The sequence below is a fragment of the Nematolebias whitei genome, chromosome 3 (genome assembly GCF_014905685.2).
Source record: "Nematolebias whitei isolate Nwh7 chromosome 3, NemWhi1, whole genome shotgun sequence".
In the NCBI taxonomy this organism is placed as follows: domain Eukaryota; kingdom Metazoa; phylum Chordata; class Actinopteri; order Cyprinodontiformes; family Rivulidae; genus Nematolebias; species Nematolebias whitei.
The window spans coordinates 25,006,058-25,033,795 of record NC_056500.1 but is presented as its reverse complement, the minus strand read 5'-3'; the positions used below and the strand labels follow the sequence as shown (position 1 = coordinate 25,033,795).

General features: G+C 41.3%; 5 protein-coding genes across 5 annotated transcripts in view; 3 read left to right on the top strand and 2 right to left on the bottom strand.

The window, feature by feature from the left end:
- The first annotated feature begins 512 nt into the window (after positions 1 to 512).
- uck2a (uridine-cytidine kinase 2a) lies at positions 513 to 8,592 on the top strand. The gene is made up of 7 exons (XM_037674732.1): positions 513 to 681; positions 2,268 to 2,427; positions 2,532 to 2,628; positions 4,537 to 4,679; positions 6,626 to 6,723; positions 6,798 to 6,846; positions 8,356 to 8,592. Exons 1-7 carry the CDS (start codon positions 574 to 576, stop codon positions 8,484 to 8,486), a joined length of 786 nt encoding a protein of 261 aa, XP_037530660.1. The 5' UTR covers positions 513 to 573; the 3' UTR covers positions 8,487 to 8,592.
- A 1,976-nt stretch (positions 8,593 to 10,568) lies between these two features.
- Positions 10,569 to 12,840, bottom strand: aatf (apoptosis antagonizing transcription factor). The gene has a single exon (XM_037698149.1). The coding sequence runs from the start codon at positions 12,760 to 12,762 to the stop codon at positions 11,155 to 11,157; it is 1,608 nt and encodes a 535-aa protein (XP_037554077.1). The 5' UTR covers positions 12,763 to 12,840; the 3' UTR covers positions 10,569 to 11,154.
- Positions 12,841 to 13,267: 427 nt separating this feature from the next.
- magoh (mago homolog, exon junction complex subunit) lies at positions 13,268 to 15,509 on the top strand. Its single transcript, XM_037698148.1, has 5 exons — positions 13,268 to 13,467; positions 13,737 to 13,795; positions 14,711 to 14,821; positions 15,151 to 15,233; positions 15,312 to 15,509. The coding sequence occupies exons 1-5, from the start codon at positions 13,377 to 13,379 to the stop codon at positions 15,409 to 15,411; spliced, it is 444 nt and encodes a 147-aa protein (XP_037554076.1). The 5' UTR covers positions 13,268 to 13,376; the 3' UTR covers positions 15,412 to 15,509.
- A 138-nt stretch (positions 15,510 to 15,647) lies between these two features.
- On the bottom strand, positions 15,648 to 22,484 carry cpt2 (carnitine palmitoyltransferase 2). The gene is made up of 5 exons (XM_037674731.1): positions 22,205 to 22,484; positions 19,181 to 19,261; positions 18,996 to 19,102; positions 17,599 to 18,903; positions 15,648 to 16,317 (listed from the first exon to the last, which is right to left on the bottom strand). The coding sequence occupies exons 1-5, from the start codon at positions 22,381 to 22,383 to the stop codon at positions 15,989 to 15,991; spliced, it is 2,001 nt and encodes a 666-aa protein (XP_037530659.1). The 5' UTR covers positions 22,384 to 22,484; the 3' UTR covers positions 15,648 to 15,988.
- A 3,597-nt stretch (positions 22,485 to 26,081) lies between these two features.
- scp2b (sterol carrier protein 2b) overlaps positions 26,082 to 27,738 on the top strand; it is a 5,612-nt gene continuing 3,955 nt past the window's right edge. Inside the window, exons 1-2 of the mRNA XM_037674730.1 lie at positions 26,082 to 26,185; positions 26,991 to 27,081. Of these exons, the coding sequence (XP_037530658.1) occupies positions 26,163 to 26,185; positions 26,991 to 27,081 (114 nt within the window). The 5' untranslated portion in view covers positions 26,082 to 26,162. The remainder of the gene's footprint in view (positions 26,186 to 26,990; positions 27,082 to 27,738) is intronic.

Here is a 27,738-nt window from a genome sequence, read left to right as displayed (position 1 = left end):
CCTGTGGACATTTGGAGCAGAACGCCTGTGGACAGGTGGACCAGGACACTCATGGACCTCAACACCTGTGGACATTTGGACCAGGACGACTGTGGACAGGTGCAGATGTCTCAGAGTCACAGAAATCAGTGGACTGTCTCAAAAGACAAAACAATAAAATAAATGTAATAAGTTAAAAGCATCTGCTTTGTCAAGGGGAGTTTCAGTAATTTGATAAAAAAATAATAATAACCTGAATTCAAAAATAATGATCGAATTTTCATTCATTCAACCTTTATTTAGACATGTAAATCCCATTGAGCCTCGAGGACTCATTTACAAGAGAGACCTGATCATTTCAAGTTTTTTTATATAATAAATAATTATTTTTAGTCAGTTTCAACTTATTTCAGTGAACTTCGTGGGATTTATCTTTGTTCACCAAAAAGGTCCAAATGTGTTTGTCCTCGTCCGAACAGGTGTCCCTCCTCATCCTCCACGTGACGTCACACTCCTCACCTGACGCCCTCCAGAATCCGGAGAAGTCGCGTTCAGCCGCGGCGCGTGAGTCCGCGTCCTCACTGCGCGTGAAACATGACGGGCGACGGTGAGAGGACAGCGGGCGATGAGGGGGACAGGGACAAAGACAAGACCCGGAAGCCCTTCATCATCGGTGTGGCCGGCGGGACAGCCAGCGGGAAGGTTGGACTTCTGTCTTTGTCCACTTTCTGTCCTCATTCTGACCGTGTCTTTTAATGTATTTATTTTAATGAAGGGGATGACAGAAAACACGTCCCTTCAGTTCTGGACAGCTCGTGTTTGTGTCTTTTTCTTTGTGAGAAAATCAAAAACAGCATCAGCTGTGCTGATCAATAATCAATACTCATCAAGTCAGCACAGATCAGACATGGAATTCCTTCAAGGAAAGCTTGGACATGTTTTATTTTTATTAGGCTATAATTAGTATGCGTTTATTAGCCTACTAGCTGTCTCTACAGGTTTAATTTCACTACATGTTTTCTGGTGAAGTCAGTGGATGTTGAGGCAGACGAAGAGCATCTTGTGCTGCACAAACCTCATATAAGTAGTCAATAATAATAATAAGTATAAGTATATGAAGCTGAGTTTACGGTTCATTCAGCGAGCACAAAATGCTTGTTGTTGTTTTTTTGTGTGTGGTTTCTGCTTCCTGGATGCTGAAGGAGAGCAACTGCTCACAGAAACACCTGTTTTCCCAGACGTCTTATCTGAGTTTGGGGAAACTGCAGCTCTTTGTTTCTCAGAGCGCATCTGCCAAAACAAAACCTGCAGCTCTGGCTGCAGATACAAACCCAAGATATCAAATGTTTTTGCTGTTTTTAAATCTATAATTGTTTGACTCATAATCAGCACTTCATCATTGCTCTAAAAATAATTGATCACAGAATTAAAAATATTTCTAATAAAACAAGTCTAAATATGCTTACAGGTCACTTTATCAGACCCACCTGTTGGAGTGCTGTTAGCACCTGATCAGCCAATCACAGGGCAGCACCTGCTGCCCCAGGTGTGCAGAGGTGGTGAAGAGACTTGCTGAAGTTCAAATCAAGCATCAGAACGGGGAAGAAAGGAGATATGGGTGAACCTGGGCGACACGTTCAACAACCACTGCTGTTGTGTTGTGTTGTGTTGTCGCGGGGAGGTTTTTACTTCAGAGGCTGAAACACAGAAACCAACCAGTGCAGCTGAGTGGACAGAAACACCTGGTTCTGGTGTCCTTCTTTCCCACTGTTGCCAACAAGCTGCTCAGGATGGGAGACTGAGTCCAAATAGATCTGATGTCTTCCTTGGACACAACTTGAATCCACTGTGTTTGTATTGTATTATAAAAGGAATTTTAATTGGTGCATCTGAATTGGATTTATGATTTGACTTGTTTTTCTCTTTTATATGGTGTCCTGAAAGGACATTAGTTGTGAGTTGGCACTTTCTAAGTAAACCGTTTGAACTTCAACAAGTCGTCTTCCTGGTGTCCATAATCACCTTGAGTTTCTGCCATGTGCTAATCAGCTATTTGTGATTGCAATCAATCTACAGGTCTCTTGAAAAATAGTCCTCATGACTCAGAGAGACTATCCTGTATAAATAAAGATTTAATTAAATCAAAGAGGTGGAGCTAACAAAGTGACATGGGCTCGGTGCTTTGCAGTTTTACCTGATCTGTGTTCAGTCAGGACACTTCATGAAGTTCAGGCCTGTGAACCCCACCTCACAACGTTAATCTGTTCTTGGTGTTCACATGTGACCAGTCATCAGTGTGCAACAAGATCATAGAGCTGCTGGGCCAGAATGAGATCGACCACCATCAGCGCCAAGTGGCCATCCTCAGCCAGGACAGCTTCTACAAAGTTCTGACCCCAGAACAGAAGGCCAAGGCACTCAGGGGTCAGTACAACTTCGACCACCCAGGTGGGCTTTGACTCTTCTTGTGTTCATGGACTGTAACCAACAGGCCCAGTTTCTTCAGTTTCTTCAAGTTCTTAGTTTCTGCTTTGCTCTTTTCTCCTGTTTAGATGCTTTTGACAATGACCTCATAATTTCCACCCTGTGGGAAATCAAGAAGGGGAGAACGGTTCACATTCCTGTTTATGACTTCGTTACACATTCCAGGTGATTCACTCTCATCCTCTTTACATAAACACACTGAAGGAGGAGTTTCAGTTGACATGCTAAACAAAATGGTCTCTTGAGCATCCTTGGGCTGTAATAATGCAAGCTGAAAGCAGCAGAGCGCAAGTTAACTCTACTAGCAAACAATCGCAATGAACAACAGTAGCTCAAATTAGCACACAATAAAGCTAATATTAGCATAACAGATAACTACTACTAAAATTAACTAAAAAGCTAAAGCTAATATTAGCACAACAGATAACTACTACTAAAATTAACTAAAAAGCTAAAGCTAATATTGACAACAAAAGTTAACTAGAAATAGTATTTCCTGCGAAAACGCCGTGTGAATGCTTGTTGCAGAAGAACTTGCTGAAAAACAGCTGAAATGAACTTCGCTAAAGAAACATTCTGAAATGTAGCTGAAATGGAAGAACAAGCCTAAATTAGCAGAAGAAAGCAGAAAGAACACATTTGCTGAATTAGGTTTTAATAAGCAGACATGAACACAAAAATTAGGTAATGATCTTTAAAAAATGGTTGAAATTAGTTTAAAAAATAGCTGAAAAGGCAGAAACAGCTTAAAAGGAAGTGAAAAGAACTGAAAATGGTAAAAAATAAAAAAGTGGAATTAGCTGAAAAAGCTAAAATTAGCATCAAAAGTTAAATATCTGAATGAGCAGAAATAGCTGAAAGAGCAGAAAAAGCTGAAAGGAGCCTGACAAGCTGAAATTAGCATAAATAAGTTATTTTGGCTGAATGTAGAAATTAACATGACAAACTTTAATTTATCTGAAAATAGATGAAATTTGCTTAAAAATGCTCAAAGTCTAGTTTAAAAGTTTAAAAGAACAAGCTTGAATTAGAAGAAGAAAGCAGAAAGACCATGTTTGCTCAATTAGGCTTAAAGAAGCAGAAATGAGCACAAAGAAGTGGATATTATCTGTACAAAGCTGACATTAGCAAAAGCAGCTGAAATTTCACAAAAAAAGCAGAAAGAAACTTAAATTACCAGAAGGAAGTGGAGACTGCACATTTTTGATGAATTACACTTAAAAAGGTTGAAATGAGTGCAAAAATAATGTGGAATTAGCCAAAAAAGCTAAAATTAGCATAAAATAGCTAAATAGTAGCTGAAATAGCAGAAAAGGCTGAAACTTGCATAAATGAGCTGAAAGGAGCATAAAAAGCTAAAATTAACAGAAAGAAATTGGAAGAAGCACAAAAATGTTGTATTTAGCTCAATTAATATTAAAATGATCACAAAACGGCTGAATAAACAGCTGAAAGTAGCTAAAAAAATGTAAATTTGCCCAAGGGAGCTGAAAGAAGTTGAAGCAGAACAAAATGTGAAAGGAGCAGTAAAAAGTTGTAAATGGATCTAAAGCTATGAAGGATGTAAAATGAGCTCAATTCATTTTCTTTGAGGGAAAAAAAGTGTCAGAAAAGGCTAAATATTTAAAAAAGCTAAAGATGCACCAATACCAAAAGCCATAGCACTCTTCTCCTGAAAGAGCTGAACATTTCTGATTTGATTTGTTGAAATAGCACAAAAATTGAGAATCGAGAAAGATGCGGAAAAATGTACAAAAGAAAAATGGATGACAATAGTGTGAATGCTTCATAAACATTCACACAGTAAATGTAGCAGAACTGCAGCTAAAAGAAGCGAGACAAAGTATGCTGAAGCAAATTTTCAAAATAACAATGTTTTTGAAAAAATTTAAAAGATTTAAGTATTTTTTTGAGAAATGCTATTTTAAATGTAAAATATCTTGAAAAGTGAAAGTTACAAAAAAGTCATAATCTACTATTTCTGATCAAGTTGAACATTTTGCTAAACGAGTGGTTAATAAAGTACATGTGACTTTGTCTCTTTTTGTGTGTTTTTCTGTTTTTTCATGACAGGAAAGAAAAAACGGTGACTGTGTACCCTGCTGACGTGGTGCTGTTTGAGGGGATTCTGATGTTCTATTCTCTGGAGATTCGAGACCTTTTCCACATGAAACTGTTTGTGGACACTGATGCAGACACCCGCCTGTCACGTAGAGGTGCCATTGTAATATATATATTTTTTTATATAAACACCACCCATCTCACCCTAACATGGGTGGTTCCACTTCACTTCATGTCTGTTCCTCCATCAGAGACCTGGAAACTTGAAGGTCCTGTTCAGTATCTTGCATGTAGGACTGCACTCTTCTGGACAGAGATGGAATCTGTTGGAGCCACTCTTCCAGTTTGGCGGTCACACACAGCACCAAATGCTCCAGTGAACACTGGGACTACTGACGCCTGGACTCTCCACAACTTCTGTATTTCCTTTTTCAGTCCTTGGTATTTCTCCAGCTGCTCTTTCTTCCTGATGCAACACTCTTGGGATTGTTTTTCTATCCCCACTGCCTTTTTCTGTAGCTCGTTGACCACCACAATGTCCAGATGGTTAGCCATCACCTGTTTGTCAGTCTGGATCTGACAGTCCCACAGTATCTTAGCCTTACTCACCCTTGATGGAGTCTCTCTCTTTGTCTGTGGGACCTCCAGTCACTATTCCAGCTACTTATATGGTATTCCAAGTATGCTTTGCACAACCTGCATCTTTGTTCTTGTCTGGTATGGTAGATCCTGCTCTCTATTGCTGCTGTGCTGCTCTGATTATTGTCTCTGTGCTGTCCTTCAGTCCAGCCATGTCTATCTACTGGAAATATTTATCATTCTGCTTATGGTACCTGTTGTGTCCAAGATGAGCCCCTCATATGGGTACCAAGCACCATGGAAAAGCCCTGTGGTACAGAATGGGTCCATGTTCGGATAGTGGGTATGACCATATTCCCTCTAATCTGTTGTTCTGGCTCCCTTTTTCTCTAGCATCTTTGTTGTTCCTCATCAATTTCTAGCAGTTTTTTTTCTTCTCAGATGTTTGATTAAAGGGTTCAAAGTTATTAGTGTCAATATGGATGATGGGTATCATTGTTTCCACAGTTCCCATATCCCTTAACATTATCAGGATGTCCTGGTTCCCTAACAACTGACGCATGTTTTGTTTCTTTAAGGCAGTCAATCCTGCATGGCTTAATTTCCATGTCTCTCGCTCAATATACAATCAATGTTGCTCAAAGGTTGGCAGCACCAGGGTTTGAACCTTGAACCCTTGATATTCTCGTACAACTTACCCCAATTTGTGACATAACCACTGTGTCAACCTCCCAGCTCTATAACCATAAGTGACCATAGTAAATAATGAGGCCTCAGCTGACAGACTCTGGGCTAAATCTTGGATTAGTTTCCTGCACAAACCCAGCTTTTCTGCACAGCCCACACATTTTCAGCAGGACTGGAGTCAGGGCTTTGGGAAAGCCATCCAGCTGTTGATCTGAGGTGAAGTTGAAGGATTTGGAGGTAGTCTTCATCATTATTCCATTTACTTTTTGCTAGACATCAGTACCACAACATGATACTACCACCATGCATGGTCGCTGCTACTTTGCTCTCAAATTTGAAAACTTTTCCTCGTCTTTACTGCGCCTTATTGTTGTGTCCAAATAACCCAGCGTATCCATAAATCCCTTCTCCAAAAGCCTTTTGGCTTGTCCATGTGGGCAGCTGTAAATTTCCGTCGACTTCCGAGGTGTAGCTTTTGAAACGGCTTCTTTCTTGGTCAGTTGTATGTTGTATAATCACTTTACCCTATTATTTTTTTTATTATTAATGGGGGGGGGGTTAAAGCTTTTTAATGACGTCTAATATGCCCATTATGATTGCATTTATATGCCTGAGTCTAGCTGTTACTTTACTCTGAAATTAGGAACTATTTCCTGCATACCTGAGTCACAGCAACAAGTTGTTTTTTGCAGTAATGAAATTCCATGCCTGGCATTTTAGTTTCTGTTGGCTGAAAAAAAAAAGCACTTGTACTTAATCAGTTGAAAAGACTGAGTTTGTAGGTTTTGTAGAAGCAGTGGACTCAAACAAACATTTCCTCTTCTTTTGGTCTAAGTGCTGCGGGACATCAGTCAACGTGGTCGGGACTTGGAGAGCATTTTGGCACAGTACATCACTTTTGTCAAGCCTGCATTTGAGGAGTTCTGCTTGCCAGTAAGTGCTCTTATACTTGGAACGGTTGTGATCCTGAACAAGGTCTCAAACCTCCCCGATTTTCCTTTGTTTAGACAAAGAAATATGCAGACGTGATAATACCGAGAGGAGTGGATAACGTCGGTGAGTACTGATGGTCGGGGAGGTGCATCGGCAGCACATTAGACTCAACAGTGTTATCCTGAAGGACACAGCTGTGTCTTCTTGTTTATTTTTGTGCTTTGAATATTTCTGTGGAAGCTAAGAAGCAAGGCAAGAATGAGCTCAACTGAATTGAGTGTTTGTGACCAGTTTGTCAAGCCTCGTTTTTGAGTGACCAATTTTTTGTGTGCATACTTGAAAAAAACTGTATTCCAGGCCAGTGGTTCCAAACCCTGGTCCTTGAGGAACACCGTCCTGCATGTTTTAGTTGTTTCCCTGCTCAAACACACCTGATTCAGTGATTTAATTATTCCTCATGTTCTATAGAAGCCCGTTTAATCAACCATTTATTAAAATCAGGTATGTCGGAGAAGAGAAACAACTGCATGCAGGATGGTGTTCCTCAAGGACCAGGGTTAGGAACCCTTGTTCTAGGCTGTGCATATTATTTTGCTGCCCACATCGTACCCAACATGACAGCCACCACATTTGTGATTCTATCCACTGGAGTAGACTTTAGATATGAAAATGGGCAGTTTTGGACCAAGGTGGACATGTCTTGTTTCTGTCCATACATACGTAAATTGTCTCTTGTCCCGCCCATAACTGCTGACTGGCTTAAGATTATTTAACACAATTTGATAACACACATGCATCATCACTAGCTGGGGGGGGGGGGGGGGGTCGCAAACACTTCACCACCACATCTTCAAGGTAAAGGTCACAAATCAAGGTCAGTGTTCTACAAGGTCTTTGCTTGTCTGGACCATTGATTCACATCTAACAGTTTGTCAACAGGCTTGGACTTGGTGCTCTTAAAAAAAAAAAAAATCCTAAATTGTCATCAGTGTAGATTTTAGATTTGTGCCTTGTACTAGAAAGCAGGTTCAGTTTAGCCATGTTTTCCTAAAAAGTTCTGGTCCACCTAATCCTGAGGAATTGTGCTTGGTGGCTCTATGAAGCTGATAATTAGCCTCAAAACTCAACTCTGGCTTTCTGGCTCTGTGCTCAAAGGACCAGTCAGTCATGATATTGGACCCTAGCCACCTAAAAATATGCCAGTGAATTCATGACAAAATCCAGCACAGCTGCCATGTCTTTTAAAACAAGTGTTGATCCAATCATCACTAATATAATTTTCTGTTAATGCATCCCGCTGCAGGCATCGCGATTGACATTTAAAAGTTTTAAACTTGTTCTGGTTTTAAAACTCTATAACGGGAGCAAAAACTGGAAGAGTTCAGTTAATGGGCCTTTCTTTAATGAAATAATCTAAATTTATGTCAAACAGCCTCTCTGATGTTGTGTTGAAGTGTCCCAGTTGTGATTTTAATCAGATTTTCGAACAAGGTGTCTGTAGAAATGAGCAGGACTATTTATTTACATAATTTAGATGCATTTAAAAAAATAAAAATATCAGTTTCTTACTTAAACAGCTTTGTTTCCTCGTTAAAGGACATTGATCTGTACCTTTTTGTTTTTATGACACAGTTGCTATAAATCTGATCGTTCAGCACATCCAAGACATTTTGAATGGTGGCCTGAGCAAACGGATGAACGGGTGGATCAGCGGGACGACGGGGAAGCAGCAGAGCGTGGAGTCGAACACTCGGCCCCACTGATCCACAGAGGAGGAAAGGCTCCCACATGTGGTGGTTGCCTCCTGAGCTTGTGTACTTTGAGACCACATTTTATTTTCTTCCAAGCGAAAGCCATGACCTTTCCCACCAGAAGGAGATGGAGAAGCTCCAGAGACCTTTAATAAATGCTGACAGTTCAACAGCAGGACTGTTTGATTTGGCTGCGGACGTTTCTAATCTACGAAAACAGCAAAAGTTTACGTCTCACAACAGTTTTCTGTGAATAGAACTCCATCCTGTTTTCTAAAATGATTTCCAGAAACGTTTTTTTCTTTAGAATATCACAAAGATGAATCGATTAAATTGTTTGTTTCACTTACGTTAAATGTTTAATTACATTTTATTTAACACATTTATTCTGATAAAGCTCTCAGGTACGCAATTCCTAAAAGAAGCCTTGTCATTTATTGTCAAAAATGTATTTGTTTTACTGTTCCAAATGTTAAAGATCTGAATTTAATTTTATTTCCAAGTGGTATTGAAAAGCATTATGTTCATTTAATTAAAGGTTTAACGATCTTTGAAGGAAAGCATGAACATTTTTGACTTTGTCAGGTGTTTTCGTCCTTTTTTAAAATTAGACAATATTAAATAGACCAGGATTTTGCAGCTTTTATCTTAAGAGCCATTTTTAAAATATATATTTTACCACATGTTTTGAACACCTCCCATAAAATCTGGACTCTTAAAATAAAGATGACATACTTCTTTGTGTATACCATCTATTATACCATTAAAAACATTGTTGCATTGTAAAATAAAAAAAAAAAAAATCCCCAGTATAGTTCTGTACAAGGATGTTACTCTTGTTTATGACACATTCTCTTTTCATATTTGAAATAAAAAAAACCAACTTGGAGGTAAATGCAGCATAAACATGAATCAGTTTTTGATTTTTATTAAGAGGACCAAAGCAAACCAAAACCTTTTATTGAAGCAGTTAAAAAATATTAAATTTTAAAAGAAAAAAATGGATGAAAAATAAGTTTGGTGTAAATACTATAATAAATACAATTGATAAAAATATTATTTGGCTCAAACATGACTTAGTTGCCGTTTCAGTGATGTTACGGCAACTTCATGTGGAAGTTTTTCAACTAAGCAAATCCAGTAAAACCTTTAATTTTTCCTCAAAATTCAAATATTACACATAATTTAGGAAAGTTAGTCCAACTTGTTTTATTTACTTTGCATAAATTAATTTAAAGTTGGCTCAAAATATCATGCTGCTACCGGCTTAAAACCGAGCTGCTGCAGAAATGGTCAAATCTTGACTTGTTCAACACGGAGCCCCTGCAGAGAAGTCTGAATCCAGTACGATGAACGGAGGATGTTTTATTAGTTTACATAAACCCATAAATTGTGTTGCTCTCATTTCATCAATTCAAAATGGAAAAGTGGAACATCTGAGGGCTTTTGGTTTTCATGGCACCAAATGGAAAATACAAAATGTCATTTTCTGTCCAAATGATGATGAAAGCAGCTGAAACTAAGCAGCAAAGCACAAGCTGAAAAAATTAAAGCTACAAAAACCAAAAGTCACAGCAGCTGAATAATCTGAATGTTTTAATAAAATAATGGATGAATGGCACAAAGAACCGAATCGTTACATTTCCCCTCCTGTTCACTGGTTTGTTTCAGTAATACTGAGTATTACAACTGGTGTGGAACCAGGAAACTGCTCATACTTGTTAAAAAAATAAACGAAGCCACACAACTTGCAGGTAAACATTTTTACTGGATTTTACAAAACAGAAAATTTGAAATCATTTTGGATCCAAACCAGAAAAGAAAGTTCCTCTAGAGGACGGTAAAAAACACGTTCTTTAACGTATACACCCCCTACACACTGTCTGAAGAGGTCCTCTCAGTGTCTGCTGCGGTAAAACCACTGAAGTGGGGGCCAGACGGGGGCCACCAGTATCCTCGAGGTGGCACACCATAACAAAAAAAAAGTTTGTAATCTCAATCATCCAGGTAGATGACAACAAAAACTGTTAAACCATCTGGACCATAACCAGAACAGGATTTTAGGGGTTTATTCTGCTGGTGTCACCATTTAGAACTCGTGTCCAACTCAAGGCCCGTGGGCCAAATCTGGTCCTTGTTAACATCTTTTAAGGCCCCCCAAGATTATAATATAAATGAAAAATGTGTTTATTATTCTAATTTTGCTAATAAAAAATAATTTGATGTAAGTTTCTCATGACGGCTAACTTTGATAGCAGAAAAAATGTTGGATCTTTCTGAAATATTCGATTTTGATGCGGAGGTGCAACAAAACTTCAAATGGGACTAATTTCATGGATGTCTGGTACCTGACTGGGTTCATACATCGACAACTGGCCCATGACTTGGAAAGTTTTAAACGTTGGTCCATTCGTGCAACAGTTTGACACTCCTGAAGGTTCTTGTAACAAAGCTGCCTGTTGGCACTCGGGGGATGATCCTCAGCTACTACCACGCCAACTTGTAGCTCACTGTCTGTAAATCTGACGAGTTATAAACATTCTAAGGCTGATTATCTGGGGGGCCATCTTGAATTAGGAGAACATAAAAAGATGCACATCCAACGATTACATTTTTTTTTTTTACTTAAATATTTTGCTAACAGTTTATAAGAACAAGACTGTCTGGACATGTGAGCACGTCAGTTCCTGACGGAGGGGTTGTGACCGAACAGGCCGCGGTACAGCTCGCTGCAGGCCTCGTCGCTCATCGAGCTGTGCTCCATGGGGGCCATGAAGTTGAGCAGCTTGTTGTGGACGTGGAAGCGGATCTTGCGTCCCTTGCTGGCCTTGGTGTCCACCTTCTTCTTGATCTTGCTGCGCAGCTTCTGGATGGCGAGCCACTGCCTGCCCATGGCCACCTGGTCGTTGGGGTCGGCGACGCTCGTCCTGCGCTCTATCAGCTCTCTCAGGAGCTGGTGGTAGAAGTCGTCGTCATCGAATATGTCCTCGTCCACGTTCTTCAGGTGAGGGTTAGCTTTGAGCTGCGGCTCGCCGTCAGCGGGGACGTCCTCAGGGACGTCCTCGGGGACCTCTCTTTTCCCCAGGACGGTGTACTCGGAGCGCCGGGTCTGCGTGCGTCGCAGCAGCCTCTCCTCGTCCATCAGCACCTGCTCCACCTGGGTGAGGATGCTCCTGTCGAAGGCGCCGAAGCCTCGGCTGCTCTTGCCCAGCGTCAGCCGCGTTTTGTCGTGCCACCGCTGCAGCGTGGCGTCACGGTACGGCTTGAACGCCGCAAAACGCTTTGCCATGAAGTCTGGGTACTCTGCCATGTCCAGCTTTCTTTTAGGTGCTCCAGCCTCCTTCGCCGGCCGCTCTTCGTCACTATCGACCTCCCTCTCATCCTCGTTTCCACCCTCCTCTGCAGCAATGGTCCTGGTGTCTGGGTTCTGGTGCAGCAGCTGGTCCTGGAGCTCCAGCAGGGACCTCTGAAGGGCCTTTAAGGCCTTGCGGCTGGTTTTCAGCGCCCCGAAGAACTCTGCTCCGCCCTTCCTCCTGAACTCGGGGAACGTCGGCGGCTGCGGCAGCTGGTTGGCCGTCACCAGAACCTTCTGGAGTCTGATCCGACCCTCGAGCAGCTGGTCCCACAAGGCCAGCTGGTTCTTCACAGCCCGGCCTTTCTCCACCTCCTCGTCCACTTTGTCCTGAGAGAACGTACGGATGGTGCTCTCATCCGGCTCGTCTTCCATGTCAGAACTTTGGTCCTCATCATGGCTGCCTTCAGACTCCTCCCCAGTACCATCCTCATCATCACTCACTCCCAGGTCGTCCATGCCTTCCGTCGTTTCGGTGAAGTCCATGTCTTTAGAAAAGGTGAAGTCAGAGCTTTTAGAAGTTGGTTTGGATTTAGTGTCTAAAAACTCCTCTTCATCAACCTCCTCATCCTCTACTGAATCTTCTTCTTCTTCTACTCCATCAGCTTCCTCATCTACAGAATCACCTTCTTCGTCTTCTACTGCTTTTTCCTCCTCCTCCTCCTCTTCATCAGATCCTTCAATGTCCATTAGCAGCTGTTTACGGGACACTGGTTTCCCCACATATCGTTTGTCTGTGTCCCACAGCAGGGAGGCATTCCGTTTCCGCAGGGCCCCGACCTGGGCCTGGATCGGACCCTCGTCCTCCTCCTCCTCCCTGAATCTCTCTACCACTCGGGCTTTCGTCGCCTCGTCCGCATCATCCTCCGGATCCGCGAACTTGGGTTGTGGATTTAATAAGTCCTCGAGCTCCTGGGAAAACGAGCGCGCCGTCATGACCGCGAGTTTACCAAACTCACACGTGCAAGACACTCACAGCCGTCTACAGCGAAACTGCAAATAGTGGCCAAGGATGACGTCGTTAAAATGCGACGAGACGGAAACACGAGCTAAGTGTCCTTTACTTTGTCTTTCAGGCATTTTTAACGCCGCAGTTTTATCTCGCCGCAGTCTTGTCATTTCTCATTTGTACGTTGCATTCAGTAAAACATAATTTATTATAGTCTTTAAATTAATCTTAATTAAGATTTCTTCCAGGTTTTCTGAAATTGTTTCAATGTTTTCTTCGGCTTTTCACTTTTTCTCTAACAAATGTAAAGCTTGTCACTTTTGTCCATTTTCCTGATTTTATAAGCACACATTCTACAGGATTCTGTGAAGTTCAGGCAAGACGAGTTGGCAGAAAACGTTTTAGAAAAAACAAACAAAAAAAATGTCATTACATTTTTTTTTGTTTTTACCTTAAAGACAAAACGTAGGGAAGAATTGTCCCCTCTCTTTTTGTTCCTTCTACGCATGCGTACATTGGTACGGCGTCTCGGGCTTTGAGCTACTCGTGTTAGCTCTATTGGTTACATTTAACAAGGAACAGCACCGTACAGAGTTCAAATATGTCCTCAAGCGACTTTTATTTGAGGTATTATGTTGGACACAAGGGGAAGTTTGGACACGAGTTCTTGGAATTTGAGTTTAGACCCGACGGTGAGTTGCGATTGGCGTTAATACTGATGTTTTAGCTTCGTGATGCTAACTTCGGAAGCAGCGGGCAGGCCTCAGCTCACAGCGCCAACATCATGGTCGTCTCTGTTTTGTAATTAATTCAAACTCCAAAGTATTTAGGGTGCACTAGTAACTTCACACACATTTAAAGTAAACGCGTTGTTACCGAGTTGTAAACATGTCTGCACATATGATATACCTTAAGAGTTAAAAGTAATGTGTAATAACTTACGGTTTTAACATCTTTACAGGTAAACTGAGGTATGCAAACAACAGCAACTACAAGAATGACGTCATGATCAGGAAAGAGGTAATTTGCTATTATAAGCACATTAGTAGTACAACTGTTGTGCAGCTGAATGAATGGGCAGCTTTCCTAATTGTTTCTGTGGTTTTGTTGCTTTTATTTTAACACAAATACATTAGTAGTGTCATTAAACCAAGCTTAAAGTTATTGGCTTATTTTTAATTTATAATTAAAAAGTGCTTTTGTGTTAGATAAGGGTCGATGCTCTACAAACAATGTCAGGCGGAGATTTATTGGGCTCCAGGCCACTTTGTACCCCTACTCATGCTTTTACCATTTTGTACCCACCCATTCCTTATTCAACACTAAAGATGTATGTTTTGCTATAACATCAAGCCTTTTTTGTCTTAATTATTGTTCTTTCCCTTTGATCACAGCTCTAATTTTGACCAAATTCTAACCAGATGGGTTAATAACAATAAATTTAGTCATAAATACAGATTAACTGGTAAACTACGCAGTAAATTTTTAAAATTTTGCACATCTTTTATATAACGTCTGTGTGGCTTATAGAGATATAGATGACTTTAAGTCAGTGTTGCTCAGTCCTGGTCCTCGAGGACCACTGTCCTGTATGTTTTAGACGTTCCCGTTGAAAGGAATGGGTAATGGCTTCTGCAGAACTTGAGGATTTGCTGAAGAGATAATTCAACCTTTGAATCAGGTGTGATGGAGCAGGGAAACAACCAACCGAGGGCCAGGATTGGACACTAATGCTTTATATAAACAGCTTTCAAGGCGTGTACACACAGGATGATGATGGCAGGCAACTTTTTTTGTGTGGGTATGGAGTAACAAGCGACCTATTGTCAAACCACTGAATGACTTTTTTAAATGTGTTCCCATATATTTTTAGATGTAAAGAATGAAACACATGCTGCCATTCTGTATTTCAGTTTTTTGTTTGTACTCACCCAGGCGTACGTACACAAAAGTGTGATGGAGGAGCTGAAACGGATCATCGACGACAGTGAAATCACCAAGGAAGACGACGCTCTGTGGCCGTCTCCTGATAGAGTTGGAAGACAGGTTTGTGTCCAGAACATTTTCATCTTCGTCAGCTTCAATTTTCATAGCGGCAAGAGAAAACACGGGGAATAATCTCCTAACATGGATTTAAAACCATCTGTAGTTTAACAATGGACAAAAATGCCTCAGCTTTTTAAAACCATTTTTTTCCTTCATTAAATTAAAAATGTCTTTATAGTCATAACATTTTCATACAATAGTGTTTTACTTTCATTATATATTTTGATGGTTGTTACCGCTATAGTTTTAGTACTGTTGCATGCTTTTAAAGTAAGTTACATCGGTATGGAAACTTTAAACAACACGAATATTTAAATTTTCTTCATTAGGAGCTGGAGATAGTCATCGGAGACGAGCACATTTCATTCACGACTTCCAAAATTGGCTCCTTGATCGACGTTAACCAGTCAAAGTGAGTATCGTGGGGAGACGGACTGTGCGTTTGCTGCCGTCTGCGGGAAGGTTCTTCTAACGTCGTGCTGTGTTTCAGGGACCCTGAAGGTCTTCGTGTCTTCTACTACCTGGTCCAAGATCTGAAGTGTCTCGTGTTCAGTCTGATTGGCCTGCACTTCAAGATCAAGCCAATCTAAAACATGGACTGAAAGTGTTTGTTACTTTAGCTGATGTTTTTTGTTGTACGACTGCATTTGTACATTTGTTTCTGGTGGGATTTTCTATCTTAAATAAACAGTAAAGACAAAACTGTCCTCGTGATCCTTCAGCTTTTACTGCATTTCTAGTAAACGAATGCTGGAGCCGGTAACATATTGTCATGACATACCAAGTTATATAGTTCACAGTTTTTATTAGAAATTACAATCGATCATCACAAAGCTGTGAGCAACGTCCAGACAAGACGGTTAAATAAAACGGATCAAGTTGTCGGTTTTGTCTTCACATTATTAAAAGGCACGTGTCCCCATGCTGCTGTCTTCCATAGAAGGTTGAAAGAGCTGCCTCAGACGGACTGAGCGCTGTACAGAGTAAAACATCTGACTCCTGCAGTTCATCCCCATTCAAATAAACAATCCCAGTCAAAATGTACGTTAACCATTAAGGCATTTCTTCTCGAAAACCCATGAATCTGCAGAAGTAAACGAGTCTGTAAATCTGTAATGGAATCAGTTTTGGAAGCTACGAGTTGATTCGTCTGAGGACACCTCTCTCTTAGCTGAGTGGCTTTCCTTCCAGAACATTGAAGATGTCCTCCAAAGACTTGTGGACACACTGTAAGAACTCGTGGACGTTGCGAGCCGGGTAGCTGGAGACGTTGCAGCCGATCCAGTCGTCGTGAACGCCGTAACCAACGCCGAACCCGTCGGGCACCACCGGAGCGAAGCCTCCGAGGCTGACGGCGGGGCTGGTGAGGGTGCTGGTGGACAGGATGTTGTGGTTGATGGCAGCGTAAGCCGGGTCTGTGTACAGGCTGTGCAGAGCCTGGCCCTTTGAGTTGGACAGGTAACGCATGGCGAACAGGTGGCGGTCAAAGCCTTGACCTGATGAGACAAGGAAAACAAGTTATCACAGCAGGTACTGTTCTGAGAGCAGCTGCATTGAATTTGATTCATTTTAGACTTTGAACAATTTTGTTAAATAAAACCCCCACAGTGGTTACTGAAATAACCGACAGCATACGACACACTGTACACGTACAAGTACGATCAGAGCAATCTATAGCAATGACTGTAACCTTTGACCTTGATTCTGAGGTGATGAAATTGCACATTCACATCAAGTTTAGTTCAATTGTCTTGAGCGGATCAGAAGTTATGGTTGGGACGAGAAAGTTTACGGACGTACGGATGGAGACTACACTGTGATACGTCCACCTTTACACGGGTGTATAAGTCTTAAAAAATATATTTCATTGCTTTTGAGTAAGGCGGCACGGTGGCTCAGTTTGTAGAGTTGTTGCCTCTCAACGAGAAAGTCGCCAGTTCAAATCCCGGCCCAGGACCTTTCTGGGTGGAGTTTGCACGTTCTCTCCGTGCTGTGTGGGTTTTCTCCGGGTGCTCCAGTTTCCTCCCACAGACCAAAAACATGCATGTTGGGCTGACTGGTAACTCTAAACTGTCCCGAGGTGTGAGTGAGAGAGTGAATGGTTGTTTGTCTCTGTGTGTCCCTGTGATGGACTGGAGACCTGTCCAGGATGTCCCCCGCCTCTCAGTGATGGCTGGACATGGACACCAGTGACTCAAAAAGGAAGCAGCAGGTAAATATAATGGATGGATACTTTTGAATGAAGATTAAATAGAATGATTTAAAAAACAAACCAAGGAAACTGAATTTGACATAAAGGATGGTCCTCTTAGAAAAGACCAGGTATAAAAGGTGTGTCGTGTCCTGTAGTTGGCATCAGTTGTCTTTGGTTACTTTGAGTGCACCATCCATTGCATCTTGAATCACCGGCTCTAAGAAGACCCAAGAGGGCTTCACATGAAGCGAATCACGAGCTTTGTTTACAGTGAATGTACCGGTACTTGCTTTGTTATTGTTGTGGAACGGTCCAAAAGCATCATTCTGTTAAAGATGGAGTGTAATAACGTGACACGAAGCGCCATGTTGCCATGGGTTCTGGACATAACTAGTGTGCTTTGTAGTCCTCTGTTCATAACTGGTAGCTCACACATTTTTTAAATGAATATTTTACATTACATCCTTTTAAAAATAAGATATTTTACAAAGCAGTGCCACGTTTAGTGCTGTTTCACCTACACAAAGTTATTCACAGTAAACTCTTAAGTATTCACATGCACTTGGAAAAGTTTTGGACGCACCCATAGCTGCCTCCTTGGTGAGCTGGCCGTGGTATTTGGAGCACTCGCTGATCATGGCCCGCAGCTCCTCCACGCTGTGCTTGTTGGGCTCGTGAACGAAAGCGTGCGAACACAGTTTGGTGTGCGTGGAGGCTGGTCGGATGGTCTCCGTGCGACCGTGCCTGAAGACCGCAGTGCTGCAGGACTCGTACGTGGCCACCGTCTGATCGTACAGTCTCAGGAAGCCCATCTGAAAAGACAGCTGGGCGACGGCATCTGGACTCAACTTGCTCTTCTTTAACTGCTCCTTCCCACCTTTCTTGAACTCCATGGCATCGATTGTGAGTTTGGACACGGCTGAGTCGAAGTTCTTCTTGGCCTTTTCGATGCCGCTCTCCAGCTCTCGGTCCAGGTTGAAGCTCAGTCTGCGCACAGCCGAGGCCGAGTCCACAGCAGCAGGAGGAGAGCCCGGGTGGACCAACGGCTTCTCTGTCGTGTCTTTAAAGACCTCGTTCTGAAAACGGAGCACGGCCACTCCGTCGCCCCAAGAGTGCTCAAAATTGATAGCCGCTTGACCGTCTTTGGTCACGATGACGCTGAAGGACTTGTCGAACCAGCGGTTGCAGCCGTCGCCGTGCAGCATGTTGTGGGAAATGTGAATGTGGTCTCGCATGCTCTCGTCATCCAGGCAGAGACAGAACAGAGCACTGTCGACCATCTGCAGAACCTCTGCATTCCCAGCAGCGACCAGTTTGTCCCTCAGTCCGGCCCAGATGTCCCTGTTCTCACTGGTCAGGACACCCAGAGGGAAGGCCGGCGCTGGGGTGGAGTCGGACAAAATGTACTTCAGATGCGACTGGATCTCTGCGGGTTTCACCAAGTTTCCGTCTCTGTCCACAACATCAAACGCGTACATGTTGCCTTTTCTCATGACCAACAAATGTCGGCCTTTCTCGTCGGTGACGAGCTCGTCTCGCCCGGGTTTGGGAATACGAGTCGAGTTGAAGAGGCGGAAGTACTGCGACATATCGAGGGGGTAGGCGTTCACCATGTAGGCCCCGTACCACGACAGAGAAGACGGCACCCAGCGGATGAAGTTCTTGAACCTTTGCGTGTCGCTCTTTGCCGGGTTCAGATGGAAAACCTCCGGCTCCAGTAATCTCGCTCGCAGCGTTTTCATGAAGCGCACGGCCGAGCACACCATGTTGGTGGACCGCACCAGCTGGTCGTTGTACTCGTTCCTGGAGTCCAGGTTGAAGGACATGAAAGGGTTGAAGTTCAGCACCACAGAGTCGCGCGCAGACAGGTACATATCAAACCACGGACCTGAGAGAAACGGCATCATTGAAAAAGATGAGTGAGTGAGCAGACACAGAGGTACTGACTTCATGGAGCCATTAGACGAACGACACGCCAACCTGAGATGTAGCTCGTGTGCTTGTTGTTCTTGTCTTGAGCCACCAGCTCCTCGTGTAGCTGTTTCCCTGCTCCATTTTGGAAGTCCTGAGCGATTTTCTCAGTTGTTCTAATCATAAAGACAAAGTTAGCTCCACATAAGTTAAAAGCAACCAACAATCGAGTGGGAGATTCTGGTAAAACATACCTGAACTGATCATCATCCAGCAGAGGCTTCTGAGCAGCTAAATACCTCCTGATGGTGTCTTCAAGCTTCGGTACGGGCAGTCTAAACAACAACAGAACAGCAGGCACTCCCATCAGCTATAAACTGATCTGCAACTAATCAAAGAAAAAAGCTGGGCTCGCTGCTTAACGCGAGATTACTTTTGTTTTGTCTTGTAATCTGGTTTATTTAGTTAATAAACATTTATTCCCATAGTCCAGACCCACTATACTACTTTTTCTTAACAGCTTTTTGTCGCTTTAGCTATTAGCTATCCTTTTACTAGTTTTAGCTTCTAGCTACTATTTTGCTATCTTTGGCAACTTTTAAATATTTTCCATTAAAAAAACAAATTTATATTCTTTGAAAACTGCTTCAGCACACTTGCTCAGTTTTTTCCTCTTGTAATTTGACTTTCAGCCTGTCTTTCGTTTCTAAGTAGATTTTTGCTAACTTTAGCTAACCTCTTGCTACTTTTAGCTGTAAGTCTGCTTTCGATAACTTTTAGTCACTTGCTAGCTCGACTTTTCCTACTTTTAGTTAGCGTTTTGCTATTTTTTAGCTCTTTGCTCTTCTTTTACTACCTTTAGCTTCTATATGCTGTTTTCAGAGCTTTTACATTTAGCTAGCCTTTTGCTACTTTAAGCTTTTATCAAATAATCCCTTCTTGGTCTGCTGCCTTCATACATCTCCTCCTACATGTCTCTGTGTGAGTGCAGCTACAGTGTGCGCTCTCAGGACATTATTACCTGCAGTGTTCCCTCAGTGAGGACTGAACTTGGCAAAAGGGCCTTCTCTTCACATATCTTACAAAAAGAGCTGAAGCTCTCGACCTTGACCTCTCTAAGTGGTTTCAAACATCTGTTAAGTTCCTGGCAAGAACCAATGCAGACATGTTCATGTTTTTAGTTTTCTACATCGCCTTATAATCTAGCTGTTTTTTTCTCTCACTACCCTTTCCTTTTGGTTGCCATTTTATTTTAAGTTGTAAAATAAAATTGTGTATGCCTCTTTTGTTATTGTTGTCGTTGTTATCCACTGTTGACATCACTCTTTGTTAAATAAATCAAGTCTCTCTTGTAAACGAGTCCCCGAGACTCAATGGGATTAGCCAGATTAACCAGTATAAATAAAGGTTGAATAAATCTGATTTATACACAAATATTGCACATCGGGTAAAAAGAAAAAATACGCCACAAACAAGTTACTCTGTAGCTGTTTTGAGCAAACCTTTTGAGAGGGATCTAGCTGTGCGCAGGGGGGCACTTGTCTTCAATGGAAACATAATATACAGCAATACATATTCTTCATTCATGAAACAACTAAACTCCAACCACAGCTTGTGTTCGGGATCTTTTAGCTTTAACCGCTCAGTTTCAGCATAACGTTGTGATATAAAAATATGTTTTATAAGGTGTGAAGTTGCCCTTATGCCAATTCAAACATATATATTTTGTGTGTGTTACTTATTCAGAATTAAATGTCTAAAATTGCCATAAAAGCAAGGGTGGAATGATATAGAAATTATTATTTTAATGCTTTTATGCCAATCTAGACCTATATTATACTTATTTAAACACACTTATACAACGTGTTATTCACATATTAGGGATTGTACTTTGTTTAACATGTCACAGAGACAAAGGGGGGAATGATTTATGTTGCCTTTGTTAATATTTGGGACATTCTTTGATGGTTTGCAGAGGGATGGAGGAGTGCGTATTTCCTCTTTAGGAAGTTTAAGGAGTATCTCTAACTTCAGGGTCTTGGCCCGCCTTGAGGTCACCGTACTCCTTCTTTGTAATAAATCACCAGCTCCTCATCCGTTGTTCTGGTAACCATCAAAACTTGCTTTGATCTGCTCTCACGCGATCCGGTCAGGGAAGAAGGTATATAAGAAATGTATCAAACAACTTAATCTTTGGAAGTCCGGTGTGGATCAGCACGCGCTGAAGTCCATATGCCATTTTGATGTGATTCTCCTTTACCTGGGTCGAAAACGACTTCCCGGCCAGTGTCACGGTGAGAAGTTATTTCATATCAATCTGTGTGTTAAGAGTGTACGAGTGTACATGTATGTTTTTCGCTCGGTTGTTTTCTGTGGCAGGATAATAAAGGACACTAATTTACCCTAGCAGTAACAGCTTCTGTCTTTCATTTTTTCCTTCTGGTCTGAATATCTGTGCCGACCGTTTCACGAGCCCTTTTGATAAAGAATTTCACAATACACGTTGGTTTAGTACAGTTATTCTGAAATCAGCACTCGCGTTTGATTTTCACAGAAAATTCTAATTTTATCGTTTATATTATAAGGCAGAAAATATATCTGAAGTGTTTTATATGAAAATTCTATATTTTTTGTTCATTTTCATCCATGCCTGTAACCCAGTCCAACCTTGATGTGTTGGTAGTTTTTAATCCCGTTATTGCCATTTCTTGTCACCACGTCTAAAAGTTTTTGTGAAAACTAAGCATTAAATTCTCCCTGTCAACATCTGTTAGACATGTACAGCAGGTCAACTTTGACAGATCATTTTTAAACAGAAATCCTTCACACATTTTTTTTTCTGGAGACAGACCAGTACTCTAAACTTTTCTTGCAAGTCGGAGCTTTGTACTGTGTAAAAATGTGTTTCTAGATTTTCTTGTAAAGATGCACAAGCATGCCTATAATATGACATAAAATACAATCATAAATTTAACATACTAGTTTTAAAATGCATGTTTGTTGGTTTGAGTTCATAATATTTGTTGTTTATTATGGTTAACCAAGTTTATGATCACTTTAGCAAACACCCAACACAGCTGCTTTTACTTTAATGTATTCTAAATGGTCACATCAGTGACTTCAAGTTGCTCTGACTGGTTTGTGAATAAACACCCATTGTGTCATTTTACCGCCACCTAGTGGTCACACAGGTTAAATCAAGCGTGCCCTTTTACCTGCATTCACCAACGAGCCTTAGTGGGTCACCTAATAAACCAAACTGGTATTTAGCTGCATACCTGGGCAAACTCTTCTGGTAATGCATCGATGGCACGATGCTTTCGTGCAGAAACTCTGGAGAAGAAGCCGTTTTGCTTCCGTAGCACCGTGAAAACAGCAGCGCTCCGCTTCTAAAATGAATCAGACTCGCAGATTTCCTCAGAGAAACAGCGCATCGTGCTGAGAGTAGAGAGGCCATAATGTTTGCTAAATAACCGGATAAATGCTGGGATTTTTAGTACCCAACAGAAGCACACCGACCGGCTAAACGTGACAAAAATAAACCCTAATGAGACATAAGCGCCTCACGGCTTTCGGCAGGTAAGAGCTACAGCTAACAAGCTAGCATTAGCCGCGGCCTTATCTCCTAGTTTTGGTGTTTTAAAAGATAAGTTGACACTTTTGGCGCGTTCTACTGCCTCCGAATTACTTTAATTCAATGGCAAATTGTTATTTGCCACGATGGCAAAAAACACCCAAGAATGAATAAGAAGTAAACTAACAGGAAGTTTGACTGGGATAGTGTGTCACGTGACATGGCCCGACTACGCTGCTTTTCTGAGTTGTGTTCAAGAGCCGCGGGAAAAATCAGTTTTCAGCCATTTGTTAGGATTGCATGGATAGCGCATGTAATTCGTCTTTAATGTGTAATGTCGATAGCATTAAATAAAACTAGAGAATTTAATTTATGCGAAAACGAAGATGAATCTGAAACTGGCATTCCAGCTAAAAGAAGCAGAATGCAAGCTAAAGCCGCAAGTAGCAAAATGCTTCATAAAAGCTAAAAATTGCAATTTAATTGTTTTGATCATTAAAAAAATTACAAACATCAGGGTGAAATGATGAATTACATTAAAACTAATCAATTTCAAACAATTCAATACATTCCTTTATTATAACATAAATTTGACTTAATCTAATAAAGCAAAACCATGTTAATTGGGATGTGAAAACTTTTATTTGTATTTTTTGCTTGAATTTAATTAGTGTATGCATCATGTTTTTTTAAACATTCGGTTTAATAAAGTTTTAAAATCAGCAATTGGCAAGCCCTCCAAACACAGCCCTACTCCAAATAAATATAATCAGCTAATTTACAAAATAAAAGATCTATAATTGTATAAATGCATTCACAAAATTAAATAAATACATAATGGTCAGAACGTTTGGTTTGACAGAAAGAGGTGTCAAATGATTCAACCTTACCAGCCAAATTAACCGGATTATTTTCCAGATGAAGAAATAAAATAACTCTGAGCTCAATTCACCAGCAGAGGGCGGTGTTTCCCTGCTCACAGGGAATTTCACCAGCAGCGCCAGTAAGAGGGTCAAGGTTCCTTTATTGTCATTCGCATCGCATGTGGTACATGTGGTGGAACGAAATTGTGTACACAGGGTCCCAGTTACATCCAAACAAAGTTTAAATTACAAAAGAAAAACAGTAATAAAATTTAAGATATGAACTAAGAAATAAACACTTGATACTGCAAAAACAATACACCGAACAACAGCAGCACGAACATGAGTCTTTGTGAGCAGATGAGTACGAATGAACACAGCAGCATGAAATAAATCAGCAGCATGAGATCAGCAGCATGGATAGTCAGCAGCACATATCAACAATCAAAGTGGCATTAGTGATTTTTTTTCTTCGTCACCGTGATAATTCTGATTAGGGATTTATGAGTCTAACAGCCTCAGGGTAAAAGCTGTTCCTCAGTCTAGTGGTTCTACACTTAATGCTCTTTAACCTTCTGACCGAGAGCAGCGAGGCAAAAAGTGTGTGTGCTGGGTGAGTGGGGTCCTTCATGATGCAGGTGGCTCTCTTCCTAGAGGAGTAGATGTCTGTGATGGTGGAAGGTGACTCCAACAGACTTCTGTGCAGCCTTCACCACTCTCTGCAAAGCTTTTCTAAGAGCCATCCATCCAACCATTATCTTTACCCACTTCTTCCTTTTCGGGTTGCGGGGGTCACTGGTGCCCATGTCCAGCCATCACTGTACGAGAGGCGGGGTACACCCTGGACAGGTCTCCAGTCCATCACAGGGACACATAGAGACAAACAATCATTCACTCTCTCACTCACACCATAGGGACGATTTAGAGTTGCCAATCAGCCTAACATGCATGTTTTTGGGTCTGTGGGAGGAAACCCACACATGCAAGGAGCGAACATGCAAACTCCACCCAGAAATGTCCAGGGCTGGGATTTGGACTGACAACCTTCTCACTGACAGGCAGCAGTTTTACCAACTGAGCCACTGTGCTGCCCCGACCATAAATATTACATTAATGTACTTTTTTTCTTAATTATAATTAGAGCACTTCAAAGAACGTGCAATTATGATTCTGAGAGTACTATGTGAAAGTTGCTCATAAATCATTGAAAACATGTCATTTTCATTTTTTGTCTGCCAGAACACATTCATAAACCAAAACACATCTGTGCTAAGGTAATGAGGCTGCACTGTAATCCTTAGGTCAATTTATAGCTCTCAGAAACACGGGTTGTTGTGTAGAAACTCAACTTTATTTAGTTTTGAAACTTTTTATTAGTTCAGAATCCTGCAGATGTAGAAAAAAAAAAAAAACTTTATTAATATTTATTAATGTCAACGGGACAAACATTTAGAGACAGAAAACAAACTCCCAGCAGCTTTTAGAGTCAATAACACTTGCCCTATAATTTATACAATTTCACTAGGTAAAATCAAAAGTTAACATTTAAAAAAGTTTAGAATGTTGTGTGAAACTGGCTTTTCTTTATTAGTATCTTATTTCATATTTCTGTTTATTAAAAGCTATACGCTTCTTAAACAAGTGTGTTTCATGTGAGAGTTGTTCTGTGGGTTAGGGTTAGGTCTGGGGGTATGTTCTGTGGTCTTTAATGCTGACCTGCTCTCTCCACAGAGCTACAGCTTCCTGTCAGCTGCAGTTTATAACGGCCACGATGGATCCACGTCAGAGTCCAGCTCATCAACACTGCCTGGAGTTTAAACTGAGATCAATGGAGGTACATTTATAATAAATTCTCTTGATTCAGTCATCTTCCAGATGGCTTCTACAGCTAAGCAACAAAACTAAACTGTCTATAATTCAGTCCGTTTAACAGGTGAACTGAAATGTGGCGTGGGAGTAGCTGAGAGTGATCCTCAACACATACTCTGAGCACAGATCGCACGATCTCACTCAGTTGCATGATGTTGTTTTCAAGGTTCAACCGAGTAACGTTTTGAAGTTTAGCTTTAGCATGGTTAAAAATGATTGACATACGATGACATAATTGAATCTATGTTTGTTGGCTAAAATCAGCTGCTGTGGCCATCTTGGATCAGATTGTTGTGTACGTCAGCCAGTTGTAGATGCACATCTGGTGATCACTGCCTGAAAGTTCTATTAAAATCTGTCCAGCGCTTTATGAGATATTTTGCTAATAAACAAACAAACACACACGGAATTATCACCCCCCCTCCTGTTAAAATATTTGTGTGCCGTTCATTTTAAAGAATATAAACCTTTCTGACAGTTTAACCCTCACATAAAAGAGCAATGAAAACATTACACAACTGATTAAATTTGTCTCATTATCTCTGATGTTTTGGGGCTGCTTTAAAATCAGAAATATGATCTGCCTTTTACTGTTTCCATCCATCATGTTGTGAATGCGTGCCATCACCCTGCCCCACGCCTCCGTCCCTTTGGTAACCACTGACAGTGTCTAATTCTGTCTTTTAAACTATTTTGCCTTAGAAAGACGAATCTTCCTTTGGCAAAGTCGAAAACACACTTTAAAGGTCCAATGAATATATGCAGCCCGTTCGATGCGCTCTGACATCCACACATCGAGTCTGAAGGGCCGCGGAGGCCGCCCGGAAGAAAGAACCCGGAAGTGGTGTTAGCCGACAGCTGGCAAAGGACGAGCTTCTTTTTAGTTTGTTTAAGCAGCGGAACTGTTTGTCCTCCAAAGTTCACAGCAAAATGCCGGAGATACTGACACCGAGGTAAGGATAAATGGAGGTTTGCTGCGTGACAGTGAATAATTCAAGATTTTCACGTACTCTCAGGCTAAAATACTTGGTAAAATGCGGTGAAAACATAGTTTGTTGCTATATTTAAGAATTTCATTATTTTCCTTTATTTAAACAACTGTCTTTAAATATATTAATTACATTTTTATTGTAGCAGCATAGAGATACATTTGTGCAAGAATCTACTACTGCAAAAAAAAAAAAAAAATCTGAAAAATTAGTTCATAAAGTAATTCAGTTCTGTGAACAATTTTGTCAAGTAAATGTGAAAAAGGACAAACAGTTTAGGGTTCCCAACTGCTGGACCAAGGTCCAGATCCTGGACCAAATAAAGTTTTATCTGGACCCAAATTTGTTCCTAAATTTCAGTAGAATAAAACATTTTATATACAGTATTTTTACATGCTGGCATTCTTTTGTTCCTCCTTTTACACAGCAGAGCTTTTGTTTAATTTATAAGTTATTTTACGCTACAGAGCTTTTCTAGTATTTAAATCCCAGGTCTGGCCTGTGGTTTCAGCTGATGGCACCCAGAGAGATACAGGCCTGAAAAGACATTATGCTGAGTGAAGAAAACCTGCACATCTGTCACCCAAAGACAGTTCAAGATTTCTATATTAAAGATTTCTTAAGGCAGACCTCCCCGAGTCTAAATTGAAGACCGTAGCTCTGGGACATCTACAAGAATAACTACAAATATAATAAATGAGAACCGTCTGCTTGATTTTCATCAGTTTGTCTCTGTTAACCTTTTTATTACTGTTATGTTTATGTTAAGGATTAAAGCCATTAACACCAGTGCTAGTACTGGACTGGAGGGCTTCAAGGCGCATGCTGTGTTCCAGGAAATCAACAAGAAGCTCCAGGAGGTGAGTGTATGCAGGGGTCCACATGAGCAGTTTCCATTTGTCCCGAGACGACCTGTTTTCTTCAAGGACAACCAGATGTTGTCTGGTGGACAACCAAATGAAATAGACATGAGTTAAAGTTCTTTGATGCCGTGACGAACCTCCGTCATCTGTAATGACGGGTAAAATGAAAGGGGTCTTGTTAGAACCATCTAATGTAATAATCACACTGACGCTGCTTTCAACCAATAAAGAGAAGCAGAGAGACAGCTGAGCCAATCAGAGCAGAGCAGGGCGGGTCCTGCTGTCTGTTTCATGGTGAGCTCGGGTGTGAGCAGCAGAGAGAAACGGCAGCTGAAAGCTCACCTGCAGCAAGCCAAGGAGGACCCCCCCCCCCCCCCCCCCCACACACACACCCCAATGTAGGTGATGACATGTAATAAATTATTAAACATCTGTTTGCATGTGACCAGTACACTGCAGCTGGGGTAAATACCAGAACTGATACACCATCACCCCAGCCCCTCCTGCACCGCGCCCCCACCTCCCCGGACATTTGAATCTAAATCTAAAATTTAACTCATTAAATATTAATGTGTTTGAAGTGTTGTCCATGATTGGGGTGGACCAAGATAAATCTATGAGGTCAAGGCCTCTATCCCCCCCCCCCCCCCAAAC

Coding starts and splice junctions, on each gene's coding strand:
- uck2a (XM_037674732.1), top strand. CDS start 574: ATGACGGGCGACGGTGAGAGGACAGCGGGCGATGAGGGGGACAGGGAC. Junction 4,680..6,625: donor CACCCGCCTGTCACGTAGAG/GTGCCATTGTAA, acceptor TTTTGGTCTAAG/TGCTGCGGGACATCAGTCAA. Junction 6,847..8,355: donor GAGAGGAGTGGATAACGTCG/GTGAGTACTGAT, acceptor TTTATGACACAG/TTGCTATAAATCTGATCGTT.
- aatf (XM_037698149.1), bottom strand. CDS start 12,762: ATGACGGCGCGCTCGTTTTCCCAGGAGCTCGAGGACTTATTAAATCCA.
- magoh (XM_037698148.1), top strand. CDS start 13,377: ATGTCCTCAAGCGACTTTTATTTGAGGTATTATGTTGGACACAAGGGG. Junction 13,796..14,710: donor ACGTCATGATCAGGAAAGAG/GTAATTTGCTAT, acceptor GTACTCACCCAG/GCGTACGTACACAAAAGTGT. Junction 14,822..15,150: donor CTGATAGAGTTGGAAGACAG/GTTTGTGTCCAG, acceptor TTTCTTCATTAG/GAGCTGGAGATAGTCATCGG.
- cpt2 (XM_037674731.1), bottom strand. CDS start 22,383: ATGGCCTCTCTACTCTCAGCACGATGCGCTGTTTCTCTGAGGAAATCT. Junction 18,904..18,995: donor GCACACGAGCTACATCTCAG/GTTGGCGTGTCG, acceptor CGTTTCTCTCAG/GTCCGTGGTTTGATATGTAC. Junction 16,318..17,598: donor CACCAAGGAGGCAGCTATGG/GTGCGTCCAAAA, acceptor TTGTCTCATCAG/GTCAAGGCTTTGACCGCCAC.